Here is a 19,227-nt window from a genome sequence, read left to right on the forward strand (position 1 = left end):
ACCCAGGAGAGCTTCATCTCATAGTGCAATTACAATTCAATAACTAATACATAAATCTGGCACGTAAATAACACTTCTGTAAAGCCTGTGCAGCTGCAGCTTTCTCTGCTGCTCTCCCCGTCATGTTTATCTGCCAAGTAACTCCTTATCAGCACAAATTTAAAAAAAAGTGAGGGAAATTGTGAATTAAAATACTTTCTGATTAGTATTTGTCTTTTCTCTGCAAAATGAAAAATATTTTCATCTCCTGCATTTAAAATGTATTTTTAAAAGCAGTGTGACTGCTTGCTGTCCATACAAATCTGACAGTGCATTTAATTACCTCCCAATAACTCTGTGTTAGGACTGACCACTGATCTAAAACATAAACCCAGAATTTGTTATTATATCACACTGAAATTTAACACCTAAATTATTAGCAATAATTAAATAATGTTTACATAAAGACTCTGGTAATTTCAATGCCAAATTCAGTATTTCCTCTGTTATCACTTTAGGAGAATAGAAATAACAGATTAATAACACCTGTAATTATTAACCCAAGTGAGAGAGACCAGCAGGGGAGGGAGTTCCCCAGAATCCCAGGGTAAAGGGGTTTCCAGCTGCTCAGCCCATCTTACCTGTCCAGAGCTCTGATCCCTTCCTGCCCGTGCTCCCAGGGATTGGGCACATGGGGCCCTGCCTGGTGGCAGCACCTCGCTCCTGGCCTTGGTCCTGGCTTTGGTCCTCATCCCTGGCCTTGTTCCTCATCCCTGGCCTTGTTCTTGGCTTCGTCCTTCATGCTTGGCCTTGGTCCTGGCCTTGTTCCTCATCCCTGGCCTTGGTCCTGGCCTTGTTCCTCATCCCTGGCCTTGTTCCTGGCTTCGACCTTCATCCCTAGCCTTGGTCCTGGCTTTGACCTTCATCCCTGGCCTTGTTCCTCATCCCTGGCCTTGTTCTTGGCTTCGTCCTTCATCCCTGGCCTTGGTCCTGGCCTTGTTCCTCATCCCTGGCCTTGGTCCTGGCCTTGTTCCTCATCCCTGGCCTTGTTCCTCATCCCTGGCCTTGTTCTTGGCTTCGTCCTTCATGCTTGGCCTTGGTCCTGGCTTTGTTCTTCATCCCTGGCCTTGGTCCTGGCCTTGTTCCTCATCCCTGGCCTTGGTCCTGGCCTTGTTCCTCATCCCTGGCCTTGGTCCTGGCCTTGTTCCTCATCCCTGGCCTTGGTCCTGGCCTTGTTCCTCATCCCTGGCCTTGTTCCTGGCTTCGACCTTCATCCCTAGCCTTGGTCCTGGCTTTGACCTTCATCCCTGGCCTTGTTCCTCATCCCTGGCCTTGTTCTTGGCTTCGTCCTTCATGCTTGGCCTTGGTCCTGGCCTTGTTCCTCATCCCTGGCCTTGGTCCTGGCCTTGTTCCTCGTCCCTGGCCTTGCCCCACAGCCCTGCATTTCTGCGCTCGGCTGTGGATCCAACGTGGTCAATCACACTGTGGAATTTCTTCTGGGTTTTCCCCTCTTCTCCTGTTTTTCTAGAGGATTCTTTTCCCTTCCTGGTTCCTGTGCCAGCCTCCCAGGCTCGGGCTCTGTGGGACTTGTGCTCCCTTTCCCCGAGGTGAGGACCCTTCCAGGTGAGGACCCTTCCAGGTGAGGACATGTTCCAGGTGAGGACACCTTCTAGGTGACGACACCTTCCAGGTGACAACACCTTCTGTTCCCTCTCCCAGCCCAGTGCACGTGGGTCAGGGATGATCTGGTTTAGTTCATTCTTTTCCAGGCTGAACTTTTTGCTGGGACAGTGTTAAGCCTTTTGTTGTTTTTCAGGGACAGCCAATTAGAAATTATTGCATAATTTTTCCCACCATGGTTTACTGACAACTCAAAATAATTATAGCTTGGTTTCCTGAATGTAGCTTTACATTTTCCCTAAAACTGGGCTTGTGGGATATTCAACAAAGCATGGGACATACCCTGTGCAACGGAGAAATTCCTTGGAACAAACCACTTCATTTTCACTCACTTCCATCTTTTCATGAGCTACTCCTCTGGAACACTTCTTCCAAGACAGATTTTTGAAGAACTGTGGAACAAACACGAGCGTGTGGCACACAGACAGGACAGGGGCACTTCTGCACAGAAGCAATTTGCCACCTGCTTAGCAGGGAACTGGGATAAATTCAGTGTATCTGAATCAGAGATGGTGCTGCTGTCAGGGGCTGGCCCTGCAGAGAGCCTGGGCTGCAGAGAGGCAGCAGCAGAGCTCTTGGCTTCCTTGGTGGGCTCAGTTCGGAGGCAGCAGCAGAGTTCTCAGAGCTCTTGGCTTCCTTGGTGGGCTCAGTCCTGTCCTCTCCAAAGGCTCCTCGGGGGTTTTGGGGGTGCAGGGACTCCCCCCAGCCCAGCTCAGCCCCGTGCAAGTCCCACAGGCTGCAGCTGCCCTGGCCAGCAGCACACAACGAGACAGATCCGAGGGTGGAAGGGGCAAAGTCTCTGTGTGGGTCTGGGGAAGCAGGGCTGTCCCTCGGGCAGGGGCAGCAGGAGCAGCCGCAGCGGCCTCAGGGGCTGAAACAGGACAGGAGAACAGCAATCAAAGGAAAGCCCACTGGGCAGAAACAACATTCACTGAACTTCTGTGATGTCCTGTTTATAATTATCTGCTGAATTGATAAAAAAGGATTTGTGATCTATTCCATCTCTTCCATTCTGTTGTTAGTGGGAAGCGTTTCCCTCCATGCCATCCGTGCCCTGGTCATTTCTGGCAGCACACACAGAAACAGGGCAATTTATCCCCCATTTACACGGGAAAAGGGGATTCAGGGGGTCCCTGGGGCCCCACGGCACAGTGCCTGGAGGAACACACCCCAGTAAATGCCATGCTGCCCCAAACCCACCTGGCTGCTGCCCTGGAGGCAGGACAGGAGAGGGGCTGAGGGTTCTGTGGGCATCCAGCACAGATCAGTGGAGCTGCCCCTGATGCACTCACAGGAGTCACCCCAGACTGCGGGTTTGCCCTGGCTTGACAGAGCTTTCCTTGCTTTTAAGCCTGCTTAATTTTACTTTGTCCTTCCCTCTAAAGAAGGAAATTCTGTTTGACAAGTTTTTGCCTGCTGCAGTCCAGGCTTCACATTTTTTTTTAAAGGATTTGGAGATTTCCATTTTTGGGTTCTCTGGCATGCCCAAGAGACCCTTCAATCCTGCTGACACAGCAAAAGGAAGCTCTTTTCTCTATGGGAAAATAGAGATGCTCTAGGAGGCGAAGAGCAGAGAGCAGAGCAGACCCGAGGGCTTACCTTGTGCATGTGGCCTGAAGGACTATGACCAAAGAATGAAAGCTAAAGAGAAAAATAAAAACAAAAATAAAAACTGAAAAGGGGAGAGAAGAGAGGAAAAAATGGAAGAGAAGAGAGAGATTAAGAGTTTACAGTGTGTTTAGCTGAGAAATAAGCTGTGGTTACAGACAGAGCACAACAAAACTCTCAGGTGAGGAGGAATATGGAGTGTGAAGTGAAGTCAGAGTGCTCAGGGCTCAGCTTGGCTCAGGAGAGCTCCTGCGTCCCCTGGGCTGGTGACAGTGACCCCTGTGAGCCCAGCCAGCCCCAGCCACGGGCTCGGGGGAAATGGGGAACAGCAGCTGAGCTGTGACCCCTGAAACACCTGAGCCCGGCCCTGCTGGGCTCTGGGCTCAGGCGCTGGCCCAGCTCAGCCCTGCTGCACCCGTGGGCAGGGCAGGGCTCAGCTGAGGCCATTCTGGGCTCAAACACACCAGTCTGGGCTGGCTGCAGAACGGTCTGTGGCACAGACTGAGGCTGCAGGCAGGGAGGAGAGCAAAGGCCCCGTTCCTGCAGGGAAAGGCTGCTCCAGGCACTGCCTTCCCAGGGCTGCCATGGATGGGAGGGAAGCAGGGAGCAGCAGCCCCTTCCCCAGAGCTCCTCACCATCCCACCTGTGCTCCTGCTGCTGAGCCCTCGGCTCTGACCCTTCCCTGCCCAGCGTCAGGCTGCCCCGAAGGGCGACAGGGAGCAAGGACTCAGTTCAACCAGCTCACCTGCCCTCCTCGGAGGGGCTGGTGCTAAAGCAAGCTGTTTTGTGGAGCTGTGCCCCTTTCTCACTGCGCTACACACACGAGCTCTCTCTAGGGTGGTTTCCTTGGCCCAGGTGAAATGGAGAATGGTCATGTGCACACACAGCAGCTGTTCCGTCTGCATGACCTTACCTTTTCCTCTAACTCTTTTATTTGTCTTTTTTGGCCTTCAATTCTTTCTTCTAGCTCTTTAATTCTCTGTCAGATTTCAAATAAAAAAATATTTATTAACCAACCAAATACAGACGAACCCAGAGGATGCATTAGTTTGGGGGACATAGATTGTATGTGCTGTGCTTCTCCCAAAGCCAGATTGGGTATTATGTCACCCTGGTTTTTTAAGATTGTCTAAGCCTTCTGATGTTGGCATTCTTGTAGTAAACTTTCTCATACGCTTTCTGTAAATAACTCATTGTTTTGCATTCTTTTATGGAGGAGGAGAAATCTGATGGACTGTTGGCTTGTCCAGTGTCACTGGAGAGGTGGCACTGTCACCCTCCAATCCACTGCCACTTTTGGACATCTATAAATGTCGGAGTCAAAAAATAAACTTCCCTTTTTTCTTCACCTTGAGAACAGTGGTGTGCGCTTGTGTTCTTTGGTGCCCTACAGTGACAGGTATCAGGCTGCAGGTGAGTGCTCTGTGATTGTCACCGTGTGTGACAGAGGCAGGAGCGGCACGCTGCCCTGTCTGCAGGGGTACCCAGGGCCAAGCAAAGTCTGTCCCAGCTCTGACAGCTCCCAGGGCTGTCCCTCCCGAGCTCCCAGCCCCAGACCCACCTGCTGGGCGTGCTGGATGAGCTCCATCCTCTCGCGCAGGATCTGGGCGTCCCTCTCGCGGAGCTCGCTCATCACCTGCCGCTTCCACTGCTCCACGGCGCTCTTCAGCTTCTCCTTCTCCTCTTCTGAAAGAAGTTCGGAAATTTTGGCTCCAGCTTCTTGCTGCAGGGCATCATAGAGCATGGCTTCTAATTCCAGAATTTGCTAATCAAAAACAATATAAAGCTGTCAGCTCGACCTTGTTCCCGGCGGGGTGAGGAGGTTGTGGGGAGCGGAGCGTCCGACCCTGAAAGGCAACGGGAGCGGAGCGGGGGCTGCGTGCTGAGCCTCCACAGGGCAGCACTGAAAACTCCGTCCACAGGGAGAGAGAACAGCCCATCCTGAGGGGCTCCGAGCAGCCCTGGGGCTGGCACAGCCCCTGGATCCAGCCTGCTCTGCCCCACGGACATGGGGAGCCAGCTGCTCCTTCCTGGGGATGGCACCGTGGGGAGAGGAGGAGAAGGAGGAAAGGTAAAGGAAGGGGGAAAGGGAGAAGGGAGAGGGAAAAGGGAGAAGGGAAAATGTAAACAGGAAAAAGGAAAGAGGTTCATAAGGACTCATTTTGTGAGCTACAGATATTTTTACATGTATTTTGCCATCCCTTGGTTGCCCTTTCCTGGTAGCTCTCCTGCTGCCCAGCAGAGGACAGAACCTCGTCCCAGCAAAATGCTGCTGTTTGATACCTGTATTTCTGCTGTGCCCCAGCCTCATGGACACAGCCCCAGCCCTGTCTGGAGACCTGGCCTGGGCAGGAGAGGGGCAGGGAACCCTCCCGGCCCCCCGAGCAGCAGCAGGGTCAGCCAAGTGCTGCCTGGAGCAGGACCCTGCAGCAGCCAGGCTCAGGGGTTTTCTGCTAATCCTGTTGGCTCTGCTTCAGGGGCATCGTGATTAGCTGCTCCTCATCTCCAGGGCACAAAGGAAACATGGAAGCGCAGCGAATTTTATAAAGCAGAAGAGCTTTTTCCACTCGAATTCCAGGGCAGCACAAAGCTTCCTTTGCTGCTTGCAGGCTGCATTTGTGCCCTGGAACAAAGCAGTGCCTGGGACACATGTGTGCTGCCTTCAGGAAATAGGGGGAAATGCAAATAACCCTCAGCCCCTCTGCAGGGGCTGACACTCCTGCACTCACTGCTTCTATCGGCAGAGTCACCTGCAGCTGCACAAACTGTGCCCAGGACAGCAGAGGATGGAACCACAGAGTCCCAAAGGCTGCCTTGTTCCATGCCATGGGCAGGGAGATTCCACTGCAGGGGGTTATAGGGCTGGAGCCACAGCTGAGCGGCTTGTGTGCTTTGCAAGGTTTGCATTGTGCCTTGGCTCCAGCTCAGAATGTGGCAAAATCAGTCCTAAAGACCACCCACAGGACAGAAAATGCATGGAGCAAAGGCTCCCCCAAATGGTCCGTGACACAAGTAGACACCAGGAGGCAGAAACAGAGGCATAAACACTCACTGCTCCTCAGAAAGTGTAACTGTGCTCTAGGTTTGTGTAGAACTGGGAAAATGAGATAAGCTGAGAGGAAACTTTATGCCTTTTGTGGATATATAAAAAAATATATATAACCTTTCTCTCATTGATGGAAACAAGACAGCTGATGACTGAAAAGATGGGTGAAATGCCTTAGGATCAGCTAATGATGAACCTGGCTTAAAAGCAGTTTCATTTCAGATTTACACATCCCAGAATACCTACAGCTGCTCTGGTGACAGAGGGTGCAATCCAAAATCCAAGGGAACATGCAGGCTAAAATATTTTTTTTAAATGTAAGACAAATTATTGGAAACCTAATTTCCTTATCAGACCTTTACTGAAGCTTTGGTTGAATTAAAACTGGTGTTGAGCAAGTCAGTGTTCAGGTGCTAACCCTGCAGGGGTCACTCAGACCCAGGAGCTCTGTTCTCGAGGCAGCCCTGGTCAGCTCAGGGTGCAGAGGATTTGCTGGACTGTGACCCATGCAGCCCCTGGGGCACCCCACAGCAGCACCACAGCAGCACCCATGGTCAACGGGCTCACCCAGGTGTCCCAAGCCAGCCCCTGTGACTGCTCTCACCTTGTGAGCCTGGTCCAGGGACTGCTTCCTGAAGTCCAGCTCATCGTCCAGGTATCCCTTCTGCTTGCTGAACAGCTCCTGGGGAGCAAGGCAGGGCTGTCAGCGACCCCCCGGGCCCAGCCCCAGCCCCGCTGCCCCTCCCCGGTACCTTCTCGTTCTCCAGGTCCAGCATCTTCTGCTGCAGCGCAGACTCGGTCACCTCGATCTGCTGGAGCCACTGCGGGACAGACAGAGCCTGAGCAGGGCCCCGGGCTGGGCACGGGCCAGCCGGCAGGCACCACTCGAAGGGCACAGCACAACCGACCCTGCCCTGCTCTTCTCTGGAAGGCTGCATTTCAAAGGCTGCTCACCTTCCCAGCCCATGCGCCTCACCTGCCCCCCTGTGCTCCTCACCTGCCCCCCTGTGCTCCTCCCCTCCTGTGCTCCTCCCCTCCTGTGCTCCTCACATTCCCCTCTGTGCTCCTCACCCTCCCATCCGCTGCTCCTCACCTCCCCACCTCTGCTCCTCCCCTTCCCAGCTCCCTCACCATCCCACCTGTGCTCCTCACCTTCCCATTCTCTGCTCCTCACCTTCCCAGCCCATGCTCCTCCCTTCCCGTGCTCCTCACATTCCCCTCTGTGCTCCTCACCTGCCCACCTCTGCTCCTCCCCTCCCCACCTGTGCCCCTCACTTCCCCATCCTTTGCTCCTCACCTTCCCAGCCCCCTCACCTCCCCAGCTGTGCTCTCACCTTCTCAGCCAGCGTGAGGACAGTCCTGGCCTGGATGATGACCACCTGCTCCTCGTTGGTCAGATTCTGCACCAAAAGCAGAGCACAATTACAACAGATCCCAGCTCTTGTACTAACCCACTGCTTGGGCCACTGCTGTTTCTGGAATTAAATATGTCTGAGGAACAACAAACTGAGGCAGAGAAAATTAATATTGTAATGCAAAGTCATCGTGAAAGGCATTGTCACTATTCATTACCAACCCTTGTCATACATAATTCTTCCAAAATTCTCATATTTACCAACAAGAGCAGGGACTGGATCTGTGTGTACCCAACAGGGAATAAACACACCTTTTACACAGGACAAGGTCAAGCTCAGCATGAAGGGCCATGGGGAGAAGAGATGCAGTGCTCATCCCATGCACCATCCCCACTTTGTGCAGCCAGGTGATGATTTTGGGAAGCATTTGTTGAGATGTTGGACACTCCATCCATCTTCTGTTGCTTTCTCCAAAATATCAAAGTACTGGAACTGTGCTTTGCATTCCATCCCAAGCTTCAGTGTGCCCACAGGGACACAGGAGGAGGGTCTGGCTGCGTGGGACCCCGAGCCAGAGCCAGGGCAGCTCCTGAGCAGGGGGTGCACAACAAGGGGGACTCTGGAGAGCTTCAGCCTCAGGCACTGCTGGGACAGGGCAGTGCTGCCCTGCAGGGATTGAGCCAGGGAATCCTGGCGTGCTCTGGGTGGGAAGGGACCTCAAATCCCCTCCATTCCCTTCTCCTTTTCACGCTGCTGTTTTGGCTTCTTGTTTAATATCCTGGTTAGTATCAAGGGCTAATGGGTTATTGGGCAAACTCAAAGCACTCAGCTGCTGAAATGCAAAAGCAAAGCAAGTGCAGAGCAAGCAAACCAAGAAACCGTGTGTGACCAGAGGTCAGAAAGCCCCAAACACCAACGTGACTCTGAGTAACAGGGATCTGGGAGCAGTGTGGTGACACAAGCCCTGCAAACCTGCAAACTTCACTCCTCAGTGGCAGCAAAACCTTGGAATGGCAGCAAATGCTTTGCTCGCAGCCCAGAGCAGAGGCAGGACAGGCTGTGCAGCACCAAAGCAGGCAGCTCTGCTCACTCCGCACGAGGACAGGTGTTCCCCAAAGCATGCACAATTTATTAAAGGAACATACACTTACGGCGTTATCCCCTAAAATGTCCAACTTTTTCATCAGCTCTGCCACTACAATGTCCTGGCAAGAGAGAGACGGAGAGGCAGGAGTCAGCACGGGGCACCTGGCTGGGCTCGGGAGGGGACAGGAAAGGAGCATCCCTTACTGTTACACCTTCAGCCTCGCAGTACACCTGCAGGGGGCTCTTCCCCTCCGTGAAGGGGCCGTGGTGGAAGGTGATGGCCGGGGAGCGCCGCTCCCTCTCCTGAAAGGACAGGAACCCTGGGTTAGCCCCGGCTGTGCCACACCGCAGCACCGTCAATGGTCTGGCTTGGGAGGGCCCCTGAGGCTCATCCCAGCCGCCCTCCTGCCGCAACAACCTGCCAACCACACCGCTGGTGTTGGCGGTGTTTGTGCTGTTTGCGGTTCTCCTCTTTGACCAGACCCTGCTCGCAGTGCCCCTCTGCAGTGCCCCACACCCGCAGGATGGGGCTGCCCCGGGGCTCACCTCCAGCTCCAGGATCCTGAACTCCAGCAGCTCGTTCTGGTCCTTGGCGTCCTGCACGTCGTGCTTGAGCCGTGCCTCCTCTGCCTCCATCTGCCTGATCTGCCAAAGCACAGGGCACCTGAGCCGGGGGGGCAGGCACAGCCAGGGCACCTGAGCCAGGTGGGCAGGCACACCCAGGTGGACAGGCACAGCCAGGTGGGCAGGAACACCCAGGGCACCTGAGCCGGGGGGGCAGGCACAGCCAGGGCACCTGAGCCAGGTGGGCAGGCACACCCAGCCCAGGCGGGCAGGCACACCCAGGGCACCTGAGCCAGGTGGGCAGGCACAGCCAGCCCAGGTGGGCAGGGCTGAGCCAGGGGGGCAGGAACAGCCAGGGCACCTGAGCCAGGTGGGCAGGCACAGCCAGGGCACCTGAGCCAGGTGGGCAGGCACACCCAGCCCAGGCGGGCAGGGCTGAGCCAGGTGGGCAGGAACACCCAGGGCACCTGAGCCGGGGGGGCAGGCACAGCCAGGTGGGCAGGGCTGAGCCAGGTGGGCAGGAACACCCAGGGCACCTGAGCCGGGGGGGCAGGCACAGCCAGGGCACCTGAGCCAGGTGGGCAGGCACACCCAGCCCAGGCGGGCAGGCACAGCCAGGGCACCTGAGCCAGGTGGGCAGGAACACCCAGCCCAGGCGGGCAGAGCTGAGCCAGGGGGGCAGGAACAGCCAGGGCACCTGAGCCAGGTGGGCAGGCACACCCAGCCCAGGTGGGCAGGGCTGAGCCGGGGGGGGGCAGGCACACCCAGCCCAGGCGGGCAGGCACACCCAGCCCAGGTGGGCAGGCACACCCAGTCAGGGCAGGGCTGACCCACCCCGGGCCAGGGGCACACAGGGCTGGCCCCAGGGCCACTGTGCCCATGCACAGGACACACACAGGCAATGCCAGAGCCCCGCTTCTCCAGCAGGTTTATGAGGATCTCCTCTAAACATGAGTTATTGCCAGCAGGGCAGTGCCACGCACATTGGAACGCTGCCCCCTCTGCATCCCTCAGGACACAAATGCTATTGGAATAATGGAAATAGAAACGTTAAATACCTTTTCTACCAGCTCCTGATTCCTTCTGTACAACGCCTGCTTCTCCTCAATCCACTTCATGTCCTTGGGGAGAAATGAACAACACTGCAGGTGAAGCTGCAGCATTTGCAACAGCAAGGTGCAAGTATTTAATGAACCTCAACGCAGAGGGACACAACAGTGAGGGCTGTGAAACTGTAAGACCATTACTTCCTAAAATAACTCCCTAAGCTAAATGCACTTTTAACAGCTCTGTAGTTCACAAATGGAATAAAAACATTCCAGCGATTAAAAAACTCTTTCAGGAAAAATCTGGTTTGCATTAAAAGGGATATTCCCAACTATGTGTTTATTATGAAATTTCTGTTTTGCCAAATACAAATTACATATTTCTGCAGATCAGGCAAACTAACTGAAAGCTAATCTCTTAGTCTGAGGAATATATAAAACCCACAAACCCAGAACATCATTTATCAGCAAGAACAACAAGAAGAGGTTAAGCTGGGAAGGCAATGATGGAATTATTTAACATTTAATTGTTCTCAAAACCATTTTCTGTTTACTGCTGTTGTTGTTTTGGCTTTTTAGGATTTTTTTCTTTGTTTGGTTGTTGGTTTTTTATCAGCAGAAGTGGTGCACAATCTGTAACCAGCCTGGGAACCCTCCTGGTGCCCCAGCAGAGAGGTGGGCAAGGGCTGGAGCCAGCATTACCTGTCCCTGCTCAGCCAGAGCCTTCTCCAGGTCCTCTATCTGAGCCTGGGACCGGTGAATTTCTGCTTGGAGCTGCTCACGTGTCTGTGGCATTAGAGAGAGAAACAAAAAGCAAAAATTGATAAAGAATAATTTAAAAAGAAATTTTAAAAAATCAAACTTCCTCCAAAAGACCAAACCTAATGCAGTTACAGGAAATATTTAAAACCCCAAAGGCTTTTAACAAATTATTTTGAAAGTTCCCTGGCAGAAGAAATTCACAGCTGAGCACAGAGTATCAAATAATCAAATGTAATCAAATCAAGTCTGGGAGATAGGATTACTGATTTTGAGATTTGACTCAAGATTAACAAAATGGCAAAGCAGAGCTGGCCCTCACAGCTGCTCAAGGCAGGCTGCAGCCAGAGCCTCCCTTTCTCCAGGAAAACAAATGAGAATTATTATTGCACAATTCTGGGCACACCTGGCTCCCTTAAATCTGGGGCACGTTAAACACTCAGAGCAGAGCCCACATTACAAACTGGCAAATTTCATTGACCTTTGTGCCTTTGGGGCCTTATCTATCATTTAGTGCCATATCTATTTCATACGCATCTCTCATTTTTTACTGTATTTGTAGCCTCCTGCTTATTTAGATAGACACCACATTCCTGCACATGTTTTCTGGAGAACAAATGTAATTATTTCTAGTTGCTGTATTTGTTACATACTTTCACAGAGCATTTATTTCCTCGAGCCATTTCTCTGCTATTTATCCGGTTATTTACACTGAAAGTGATTTTGTTTGCATGACTGGTGCCTCCTTTGGCCACTGTGAAAAGACTAAAATCCGGAATCCAGTCACTCTCACAGCTGGGCATGCCTGGGCTCACTGGGATTTTCCTTCCAGGTGCAATTCCTGGTGTTTCATTCTGGGAATGTCAGTTTTCATGCTTTACACCTTGACCGGCTCCCAGTGTTCCTGGATAACACCTCCACAGAACAGGTGTAGGAACAAATTAGGGCTCTGCAGGCACATTTCTCCTGTTAAACAGCAAGTTTGCCCCTTTCCTGACTGCGCCCACCCTTGCAGGCTGGGCATGACCCATCCAGCCAGCCCTTCAGGGAGTCAGGGAATGGTTTGGGTGGGAGGGGACCCCAAATCCCCCCAGTGCCACCCCAGCCATGGCAGGGACACCTCCCACTGTCCCAGGTGCTCCAGCCCCAATGTCCAGCCTGGCCTTGGGCACTGCCAGGGATCCAGGGGCAGCCACAGCTGCTCTGGGCACCTGTGCCAGGGCTGCCCACCCTGCAGGGAACAATTCCCAATTCCCAATATCCCATCCCACCCTGCCAGGGAACAATTCCCAATCTCCCATCCAGCCCTGCCAGGGAACAATTCCTAATTCCCAATATCCCATCCAGCCCTGCTAGGGAGCAATTCCCAGTTCCCAATCTCCCATCCATCCCTGCCAGGGAACAATTCCCAATTCCCAATCTCCCATCCATCCCTGCCAGGGAACAATTCCCAGTTCCCAATATCCCACCCTACCAGGGAACAATTCCCAGTTCCCAATCTCCCATCCATCCCTGCCAGGGAACAATTCCTCTGTAACTCCTTGGCACACACAACAAGCTCCCAACAATAGCAGCACCTCAGGCCAGCTGTCCAGAGCCACAGGAACCCTGTGAGGCACGCAGGCAGAATGGCACAGGGCACTTTGCAATTTAATTAACAGAAAAATCTCAGCTATAAGCCTTCTAAACATTTCATGAGGAATCATGTAATCTCTCAGAGCCCAGAAGGAATTAAAGACCACGCATTACATATTTAAGGCTATCTGTCCTAGTTCTTTATAGAAAAAGAGCTTACTTTCAAGGATTTCCCATGAAAAGCTCTCCCTGGCTTTCCCTTGAGCCCAGCAGAGGTGAGAAGCCCGAGCTGCAGCAGTGCTGGATGCTCAGCAGCCCTTCCAGGGGGCTGGCAGCACTGAAACTACTTGAGGGAAGTTGGTAGTATCTAAAATAGTCTTGTTTTGCTACCAATAAGAATGGAGGGGACACTATTCCAAATTACAGTATATACAGAGTTAGCAAATTTACTTGTCTACAGTAACAATGTATTTTATCTAACTACAAGAATAATTTAATTTCATTCCAATAATTTCATTTATGTCATTACCTTTTCACTGCTTGAGTTTTTCACTCTGGGAACCAGACTAATCAGTCAATGTCAGTCAACACAGCTTAACTACTGATTTAACTATGTACCGGAGCCCTCAGGTGAGCTGGAGAGCAGCCTGGGCCCGGCCAGGTGAGTGCCCGGAGCCCTCAGGTGAGCCGGAGAGCAGCCTGGGCCCGGCCAGGTGAGTGCCCGGAGCCCTCAGGTGAGCCGGAGAGCAGCCTGGGCCCGGCCAGGTGAGTGCCCGGAGCCCTCAGGTGAGCCGGAGAGCAGCCTGGGCCCGGCCAGGTGAGTGCCCGGAGCCCTCAGGTGAGCCGGAGAGCAGCCTGGGCCCGGCCAGGTGAGTGCCCGGAGCCCTCAGGTGAGCTGGAGAGCAGCCTGGGCCCGGCCAGGTGAGTGCCCGGAGCCCTCAGGTGAGCTGGAGAGCAGCCTGGGCCCGGCCAGGTGAGTGCCCGGAGCCCTCAGGTGAGCTGGAGAGCAGCCTGAGCCCGGCCAGGTGAGTGCCCGGAGCCCTCAGGTGAGCTGGAGAGCAGCCTGGGCCCGGCCAGGTGAGTGCCCGGAGCCCTCAGGTGAGCTGGAGAGCAGCCTGGGCCCGGCCAGGTGAGTGCCCCACCCGCCCTGCCCGCCCCACAGCCCCATTCCCACGGCACGCACGCCCTGCAGACCTTGACTTCCCGCTCTGCATCCAGGGTGCCCCCGACCTGCTCCTGCAGCAGGGCGTAGGCGCGCTGCAGCGCCTGGTACTCCATGGTCAGCTGCCGGAACCGCAGCTCCGTCTCCTCCTTGGCCATGCCCTGCCAGCACACAGAACGAGGGGTTAGCTCTGCTGTGCCTTAGAATGGCCAGAGTTATCCCTTGTGAAATGCAATTCGGAACCATGGCACAAAATATCTTGGTTAAGTGTGTTTTGCGGAGATAATCAAAGTTCTACAGCTTTGTGACAGTTGTAAAGTCGGGATGTTTATTACAGCGCTGGACACATGTGAGAATCATCCCCTAAAATGACATGTGTACTTCTGGGAACTTCAGGTCCCTTTTTATCCCCCTCTCGGATACATATGCATACAATTCCACAATAGGTTCATACATATTCATTTTTACCAATTTCAGGTGACATTTGCCGCTAGTTCTTATTTACCAGAAGGAATCCCTAGGTCAGGCTGAGCTGCTCTCACAGCAGTCTCTGTCTCTCTCTATCACCCTTTGTCTCCCCATCTTGTCTCTTTCCTTCACTGGAGCAGTTTCTCTGAGCCTAGGCCTTGCAGTCAGGCTACATAGCCATGTTTGCTAACCACAGACTCAATTCAAAAATGTACATTTCACCTAATTCAAAATGGATTTCTACCCTGGAAAATTTCCACTCTGCCTCAAGTGCCCTCAAACTGCTTCCCCTCTGTCCCCTGCACATTCCTTGCATGCTCTTACCTCCAGGAAGTGCAATACAGAAATAAAAAGATAATCCCTGCCTTGGAAAGATAAAAGCTTGCCTTCCATATAGCACATTAATGACTGCACCACCCTTTCCTACTGGAACAGGGAAAATCATCACATTAAAGGTGAAAATGCAGCTTTCTTTAACAACAAAAGGTTTCAATTTGGAAAGGAAACCAAGCCTGACAGACTCACTCAATTATTAAAACATGAATCCAGACTTAATAGTTGTAGAAGTGGTGACAGCCAACATGAAAGGAGCCCTTCATCTTCTTCACCCTGCTCACAATATCCAGTGTGGAGTTCTTTCATGTCTGACCGGAATATTTCACTCAACATGAAATGGAATTACATTGCTGGGTGCATGCATCAATTCCACAGGCTGAACGGGGGAAGATGTCAATACAGAATGGAAAATAAACAGGCTCATGCATACACAAATGCATTCAGATTTCCTGCAGGGCAGCCTGGTCAGGTATCGTTCATGATGGAGTGAGGAATTCTGCAGGCTCCCTTTCTGCAGGCTGAATTACACACCTGCAGCCAGCACGGCGTGAAAAGGCTGCACACCATCAGGGGCAATTCTTGTTTATTACAAGAGTCTTGTTGAGCCCAGAGCTGTGTAACGGGCCAGTGATCTGACACACACTGGGGAGTGCATTTGTGGGGAAGCCCTGGCAGATCCAAGGAACAATCCCTTTAATTTGTGTTCCATTTGTGTGCTGTGCTCTCAGAGCCTCCGGAACCCAGGCAGGAACCAGCCCTTCCCTGGAGCCCAGAGCTTCAGGGGAGCATTCACTCCCTCTCCCTCCTTACACAGACCTTACTGAGCCTGGCTGGCCCAAACTGCACCTGCCAAAATCTGCAGCCAGGCTCAGAGTGAACACACCTCCCAAGGCCAGTCCAATTTCTCAGTGTTTTAGACCTGAAAACCTGCCATAAATTCAATAATCTTAGGATATGAGATTTCCAGCTTGGAAGCTATGAAGTTACTGAAGACCTGATGCAGTCTCGTTCTGGATTTAGAGATACTGACCGCCATGCACAGCACCAAATTTAACAGAAGTGTTTCATTTTGTGGTCTGAGGTGACAGAGTGATAGAACAGCTGAGAGAGAGAGCAGCAATGATAGACAGAAGTGATGGAACAGGGCAGGGATTTCATCAAACACCAGCACCAAGCAAGGCAAGAGGGTTTTTGAGGAGTACCTCTTCCAGGTCATCCTCGGGCGTGCAGGGGGTCTGGTCGGTCCGGTCCGTTTGGTAGGAGATGGAGGAACCATCAGACTCCAGGGAAGCCTCCTCATCGTAGCCATAGAACGTCTCCACCACTGGCTTCTGACAGAGAGCAGGGTCAGGGAGAGCCCTGGCACTGGACAGACTGCCAGGGATCCAGGGGCAGCCACAGCTGCTCTGGGCACCTGTGCCAGGGCTGCCCACCCTGCCAGGGAACAATTCCCAATTCCCAATATCCCATCCAGCCCTGCCCCTGGCACTGGGAGCCATTCCCTTGTGCTGTCCCTCCAGCCCCACCCAGCTTTCAGACAGAATGTGACTCCCCGAAGGCCTGGATGCGATGCTCAGGATGACAGGAGTTATCTCCCATCGACCTCAATTCGTTATTCATAGGTTCATTAGCTCCAGCCTCACTCTAATTGTTCATCTGTGGATCACAGCACACTGGCAGCCCTGACATGAAACCTTTCTGTGACATTTTAGTGTTAATATTTACATTAACACCCTGCCAAGCCCTCATTAACCAACATCCCCTTTTCCCTGAGCTCTAACCATTGCTTCCCCAACCAGCAATTTCCACGTTACTAAATTCCATCATGAATTATTTACTGCGTACACATGTTTTCAGGCAGCACCATTAGAAGATCATTTGGAGATGTGTTAATTCATAAAATTTGTCTGCTCTTAAGACAACCACATCCACCAGAGTCCCACAGGGTGAATGCAGAGCATGAAAAGGCTCAGAATGCTCGATGCAAACAGGTGCCCTTGAATATCCCAATGCAGTCTGTCCATGTCCTTGAGCTACATCACCCAAACTGAGGCTCAGGACCCATTTGCAGACCCTTGAGGAAAACTTTGCCATGGCCCTGGGGTGCTCTGAGCACCCTGTCCATCAGCACGCCACCATGGAAGGGTTTGTTTTTTACCTTAGGAATTCTTGTCATTTTTTTCCTTTGCTTCCTGAACCGTAGCAGCTTATCACGTTCCTGCAGGAGTCAGAGACACTGTTAGCTGTTTGCAGAGAGCAGTTACTGAAATTAATCATTGTTAATTGGCTGTCAGTACAAGGGGACACTGGGGAAGCAACAGACAGGATGTCCCTGCTGGCCACTGTCCCACACCATCACCAGGCCTGGGCTATGTACTCCAACCTCTTTCAGCTTTGCCACAGACAAGTAGAAATTGCTCTTTCTGTCCATGGAAATCAAGCTAAAATATGATAAGCTCTATGCTGAGAGTCTGGGTGTCCCCGTGGAGCTGCTCCCTGGGTGACCACGGCCCTGCAGCCCTGTCCCTGGTGGCTGTGGGTGCCTCTGGAAGGGACACACACCCAACACACTGCACACACTGCAGGGCCCCTTTGAACTCTGCACTTCCAGGCTCAGCTCCTTCCCTCGGGATCTGCAGGCTCCCTCTGCCTCTGGAGCAAGGTTTGAGCCCTTACTGCTGCCAACAATTTTTCCAATCGGAGGAAATAACAGAATAATCAAATTCCAGGTTGGAGGGACCTTAAATGTCACCTCCTTTCACCCCTGCCATGGCAGGGACACCTCCCCCTGTCCCAGGCGCTCCAGCCCCAAATCCAGCCTGGCCTTGGGCACTGCCAGGGATCCAGGGGCAGCCACAGCTGCCAATTTCTTCCTCTTTGTGGGATTAGGTTGATTTTTTACAGTACTCAGCAAAAGTCTCTGTTCTGTTCTTGCAAAGCCCAGGAGTGCAGAGAGGGGAGCTCCACAGGGGAACCCTCGGCTGCTCCATTTCCCTGGGCACAAGGATGAGGTGACCTTGGGGACAGCGGCACGGCTGCTGCTCAGCCTGGTGGCCACTCCCGGGCAGGGACAATCGAACTCTTGTTGCCTGGCAATGGCAACAGCACGTCCCATCAATACCCATCAGTGGGGAGCCCCAAACATTTCTGTTTGGAACCCCAAACATCCCTGCCCACTCCAGCACGGGGACAGGGCGAGGGCAGGCTGAGCACACCCTGCTGTGGGTCACACAAAGCCAGGGGCAGCCAGAGTGAAAAAATGCAGTTCCAAGGGGACAGAGCTGCCCTGGAGATGGGGACACTTGCCCTTGGCCATCAGGACAGGATTAAAGCTTTCCTCCCCACCATCACTGTGCTTTTCTCTGGTGAACAACTGCTGATAAAAAATCTGCTCTGAGGAAACCCCTGGGTGAGCTCACTGCTGAACTCAGATGGAAAGGAGAATAAATATTATTGTACCCTGCCTGCTTTCCATGAACAGCAATTTAAAGCATATGTAGGTGAGGAGGAAGCTAATGTCACTCTTACCATGACACTCTTCACATAGCCAGCAGTCTCCAGGGTCTAATGAAAGAGAATGAAATAATGTCAGTAACTGGCCAGGCTTAAAAAGAAAGGGAAGAAACAAAATTTATTTTCTAGAGGAGTATCATTATTGTGGTGTTTTCTGTTTCCAAGGACAGAGAGCACATTAAGAAGGAAGCAAACCCCCAGCCCAGGGTTGCAGACCCCTCTCTGTACACAGGAATGTTCATCCCTGGTGGTGTGTCCAGCTGAAGGAGCTCGGACAGTTTCCCTCCCAGACCTGGCCACCAGCACGTGCAAGGACATGGTTCTGTCAGGCCAGGCCAGTGCAGATCGGAAGGGTTTCCCCAAACACCACACCACAGATAATTTCTATTATTGCTAAGCACAGAAATGCCAGCCAGGTTCCCCTGCTGCCACTGTGCCCACCAGCTCCCAGAACCTCAGGCACCCCTTCCTTGGGTTTCCTGTGCTCTGCCCTTGGGCACCCTCACATGAGAGCAGCAGCCTCCCATCTTACCTTGGAGAGCTCATCTATGATGTTCTGCTGCTCAATGACTTGTAGTCTCAGGAAATCCACTTCCCTTTCTTCCTGGCTGTTGTCGAGGTCATTTAGGGAGCTTGGTCTCCTTATTGCTCCACTTCTTTGCCTCTAGAACCCAAAAGCCACAGGGCAGAGGAGGAAACGATCAGGAGGCTTTGCCAGGGACTTGTCTGGCCCTTCCCTTTACAGCAAGCAGAAAACATCTCTCTCACGGTTGCCCTGGCAGCTCTCCTGCTCCCTTTCTGCTGAGCCTCACATCCAGGCTCCAGATGTGCCAGAGGGTCCTGCCCCTGCAGCTGGAAGAGGGGCAGGGTCACAGGGGCAGATTCCCTGTGAGGGATTGTGAGGTGATTCTGGCAGGAAAGGCGAAGGTGAACCACAGAATGCCAGGTGAGTTTGGGCTGGAAGGGACCTGGCCAGAATGGAAGAGTTTCCCATGGAACCTGCGAGGGTGGGCCAGCGCCTGACTCCCCCAGCCCCACCACGTCCCAGCT

At 52.9% G+C, this 19,227-nt stretch overlaps 1 protein-coding gene across 20 annotated transcripts in view; it reads right to left on the reverse strand.

The window, feature by feature from the left end:
* Window positions 1–2,430: 2,430 nt before the first annotated feature.
* Window positions 2,431–19,227, reverse strand: part of JAKMIP3 (Janus kinase and microtubule interacting protein 3) — a 47,514-nt gene continuing 30,717 nt past the window's right edge. For 7 of the 20 annotated variants that reach the window (XM_054276766.1, XM_054276765.1, XM_054276763.1 and 4 more), the window contains 17 exons: window positions 18,710–18,841; window positions 18,193–18,228; window positions 16,823–16,882; window positions 15,867–15,995; window positions 13,893–14,021; window positions 11,067–11,150; window positions 10,377–10,439; window positions 9,301–9,399; window positions 8,959–9,057; window positions 8,814–8,873; window positions 7,648–7,713; window positions 7,066–7,134; window positions 6,918–6,995; window positions 4,829–5,032; window positions 4,181–4,246; window positions 3,259–3,331; window positions 2,431–2,530 (listed from right to left, as the gene is read on the reverse strand). In XM_054276766.1, the coding sequence (XP_054132741.1) occupies window positions 3,281–3,331; window positions 4,181–4,246; window positions 4,829–5,032; window positions 6,918–6,995; window positions 7,066–7,134; window positions 7,648–7,713; window positions 8,814–8,873; window positions 8,959–9,057; window positions 9,301–9,399; window positions 10,377–10,439; window positions 11,067–11,150; window positions 13,893–14,021; window positions 15,867–15,995; window positions 16,823–16,882; window positions 18,193–18,228; window positions 18,710–18,841 (1,425 nt within the window). In that variant the 3' untranslated portion in view covers window positions 2,431–2,530; window positions 3,259–3,280. Of the gene's footprint in view, window positions 2,531–3,258; window positions 3,332–4,180; window positions 4,247–4,828; window positions 5,033–6,917; window positions 6,996–7,065; window positions 7,135–7,647; window positions 7,714–8,813; window positions 8,874–8,958; window positions 9,058–9,300; window positions 9,400–10,376; window positions 10,440–11,066; window positions 11,151–13,892; window positions 14,022–15,866; window positions 15,996–16,822; window positions 16,883–18,192; window positions 18,229–18,709; window positions 18,842–19,227 lie in introns of those variants that run through there. The other 13 variants (XM_054276767.1, XM_054276764.1, XM_054276760.1 and 10 more) reach the window with 8 other exon arrangements.

This window comes from Melozone crissalis, unplaced genomic scaffold (assembly GCF_028551555.1).
Source record: "Melozone crissalis strain CALT ecotype California unplaced genomic scaffold, PUWL_Pcris_2 ptg000019l_1, whole genome shotgun sequence".
NCBI classification, from domain to species: domain Eukaryota; kingdom Metazoa; phylum Chordata; class Aves; order Passeriformes; family Passerellidae; genus Melozone; species Melozone crissalis.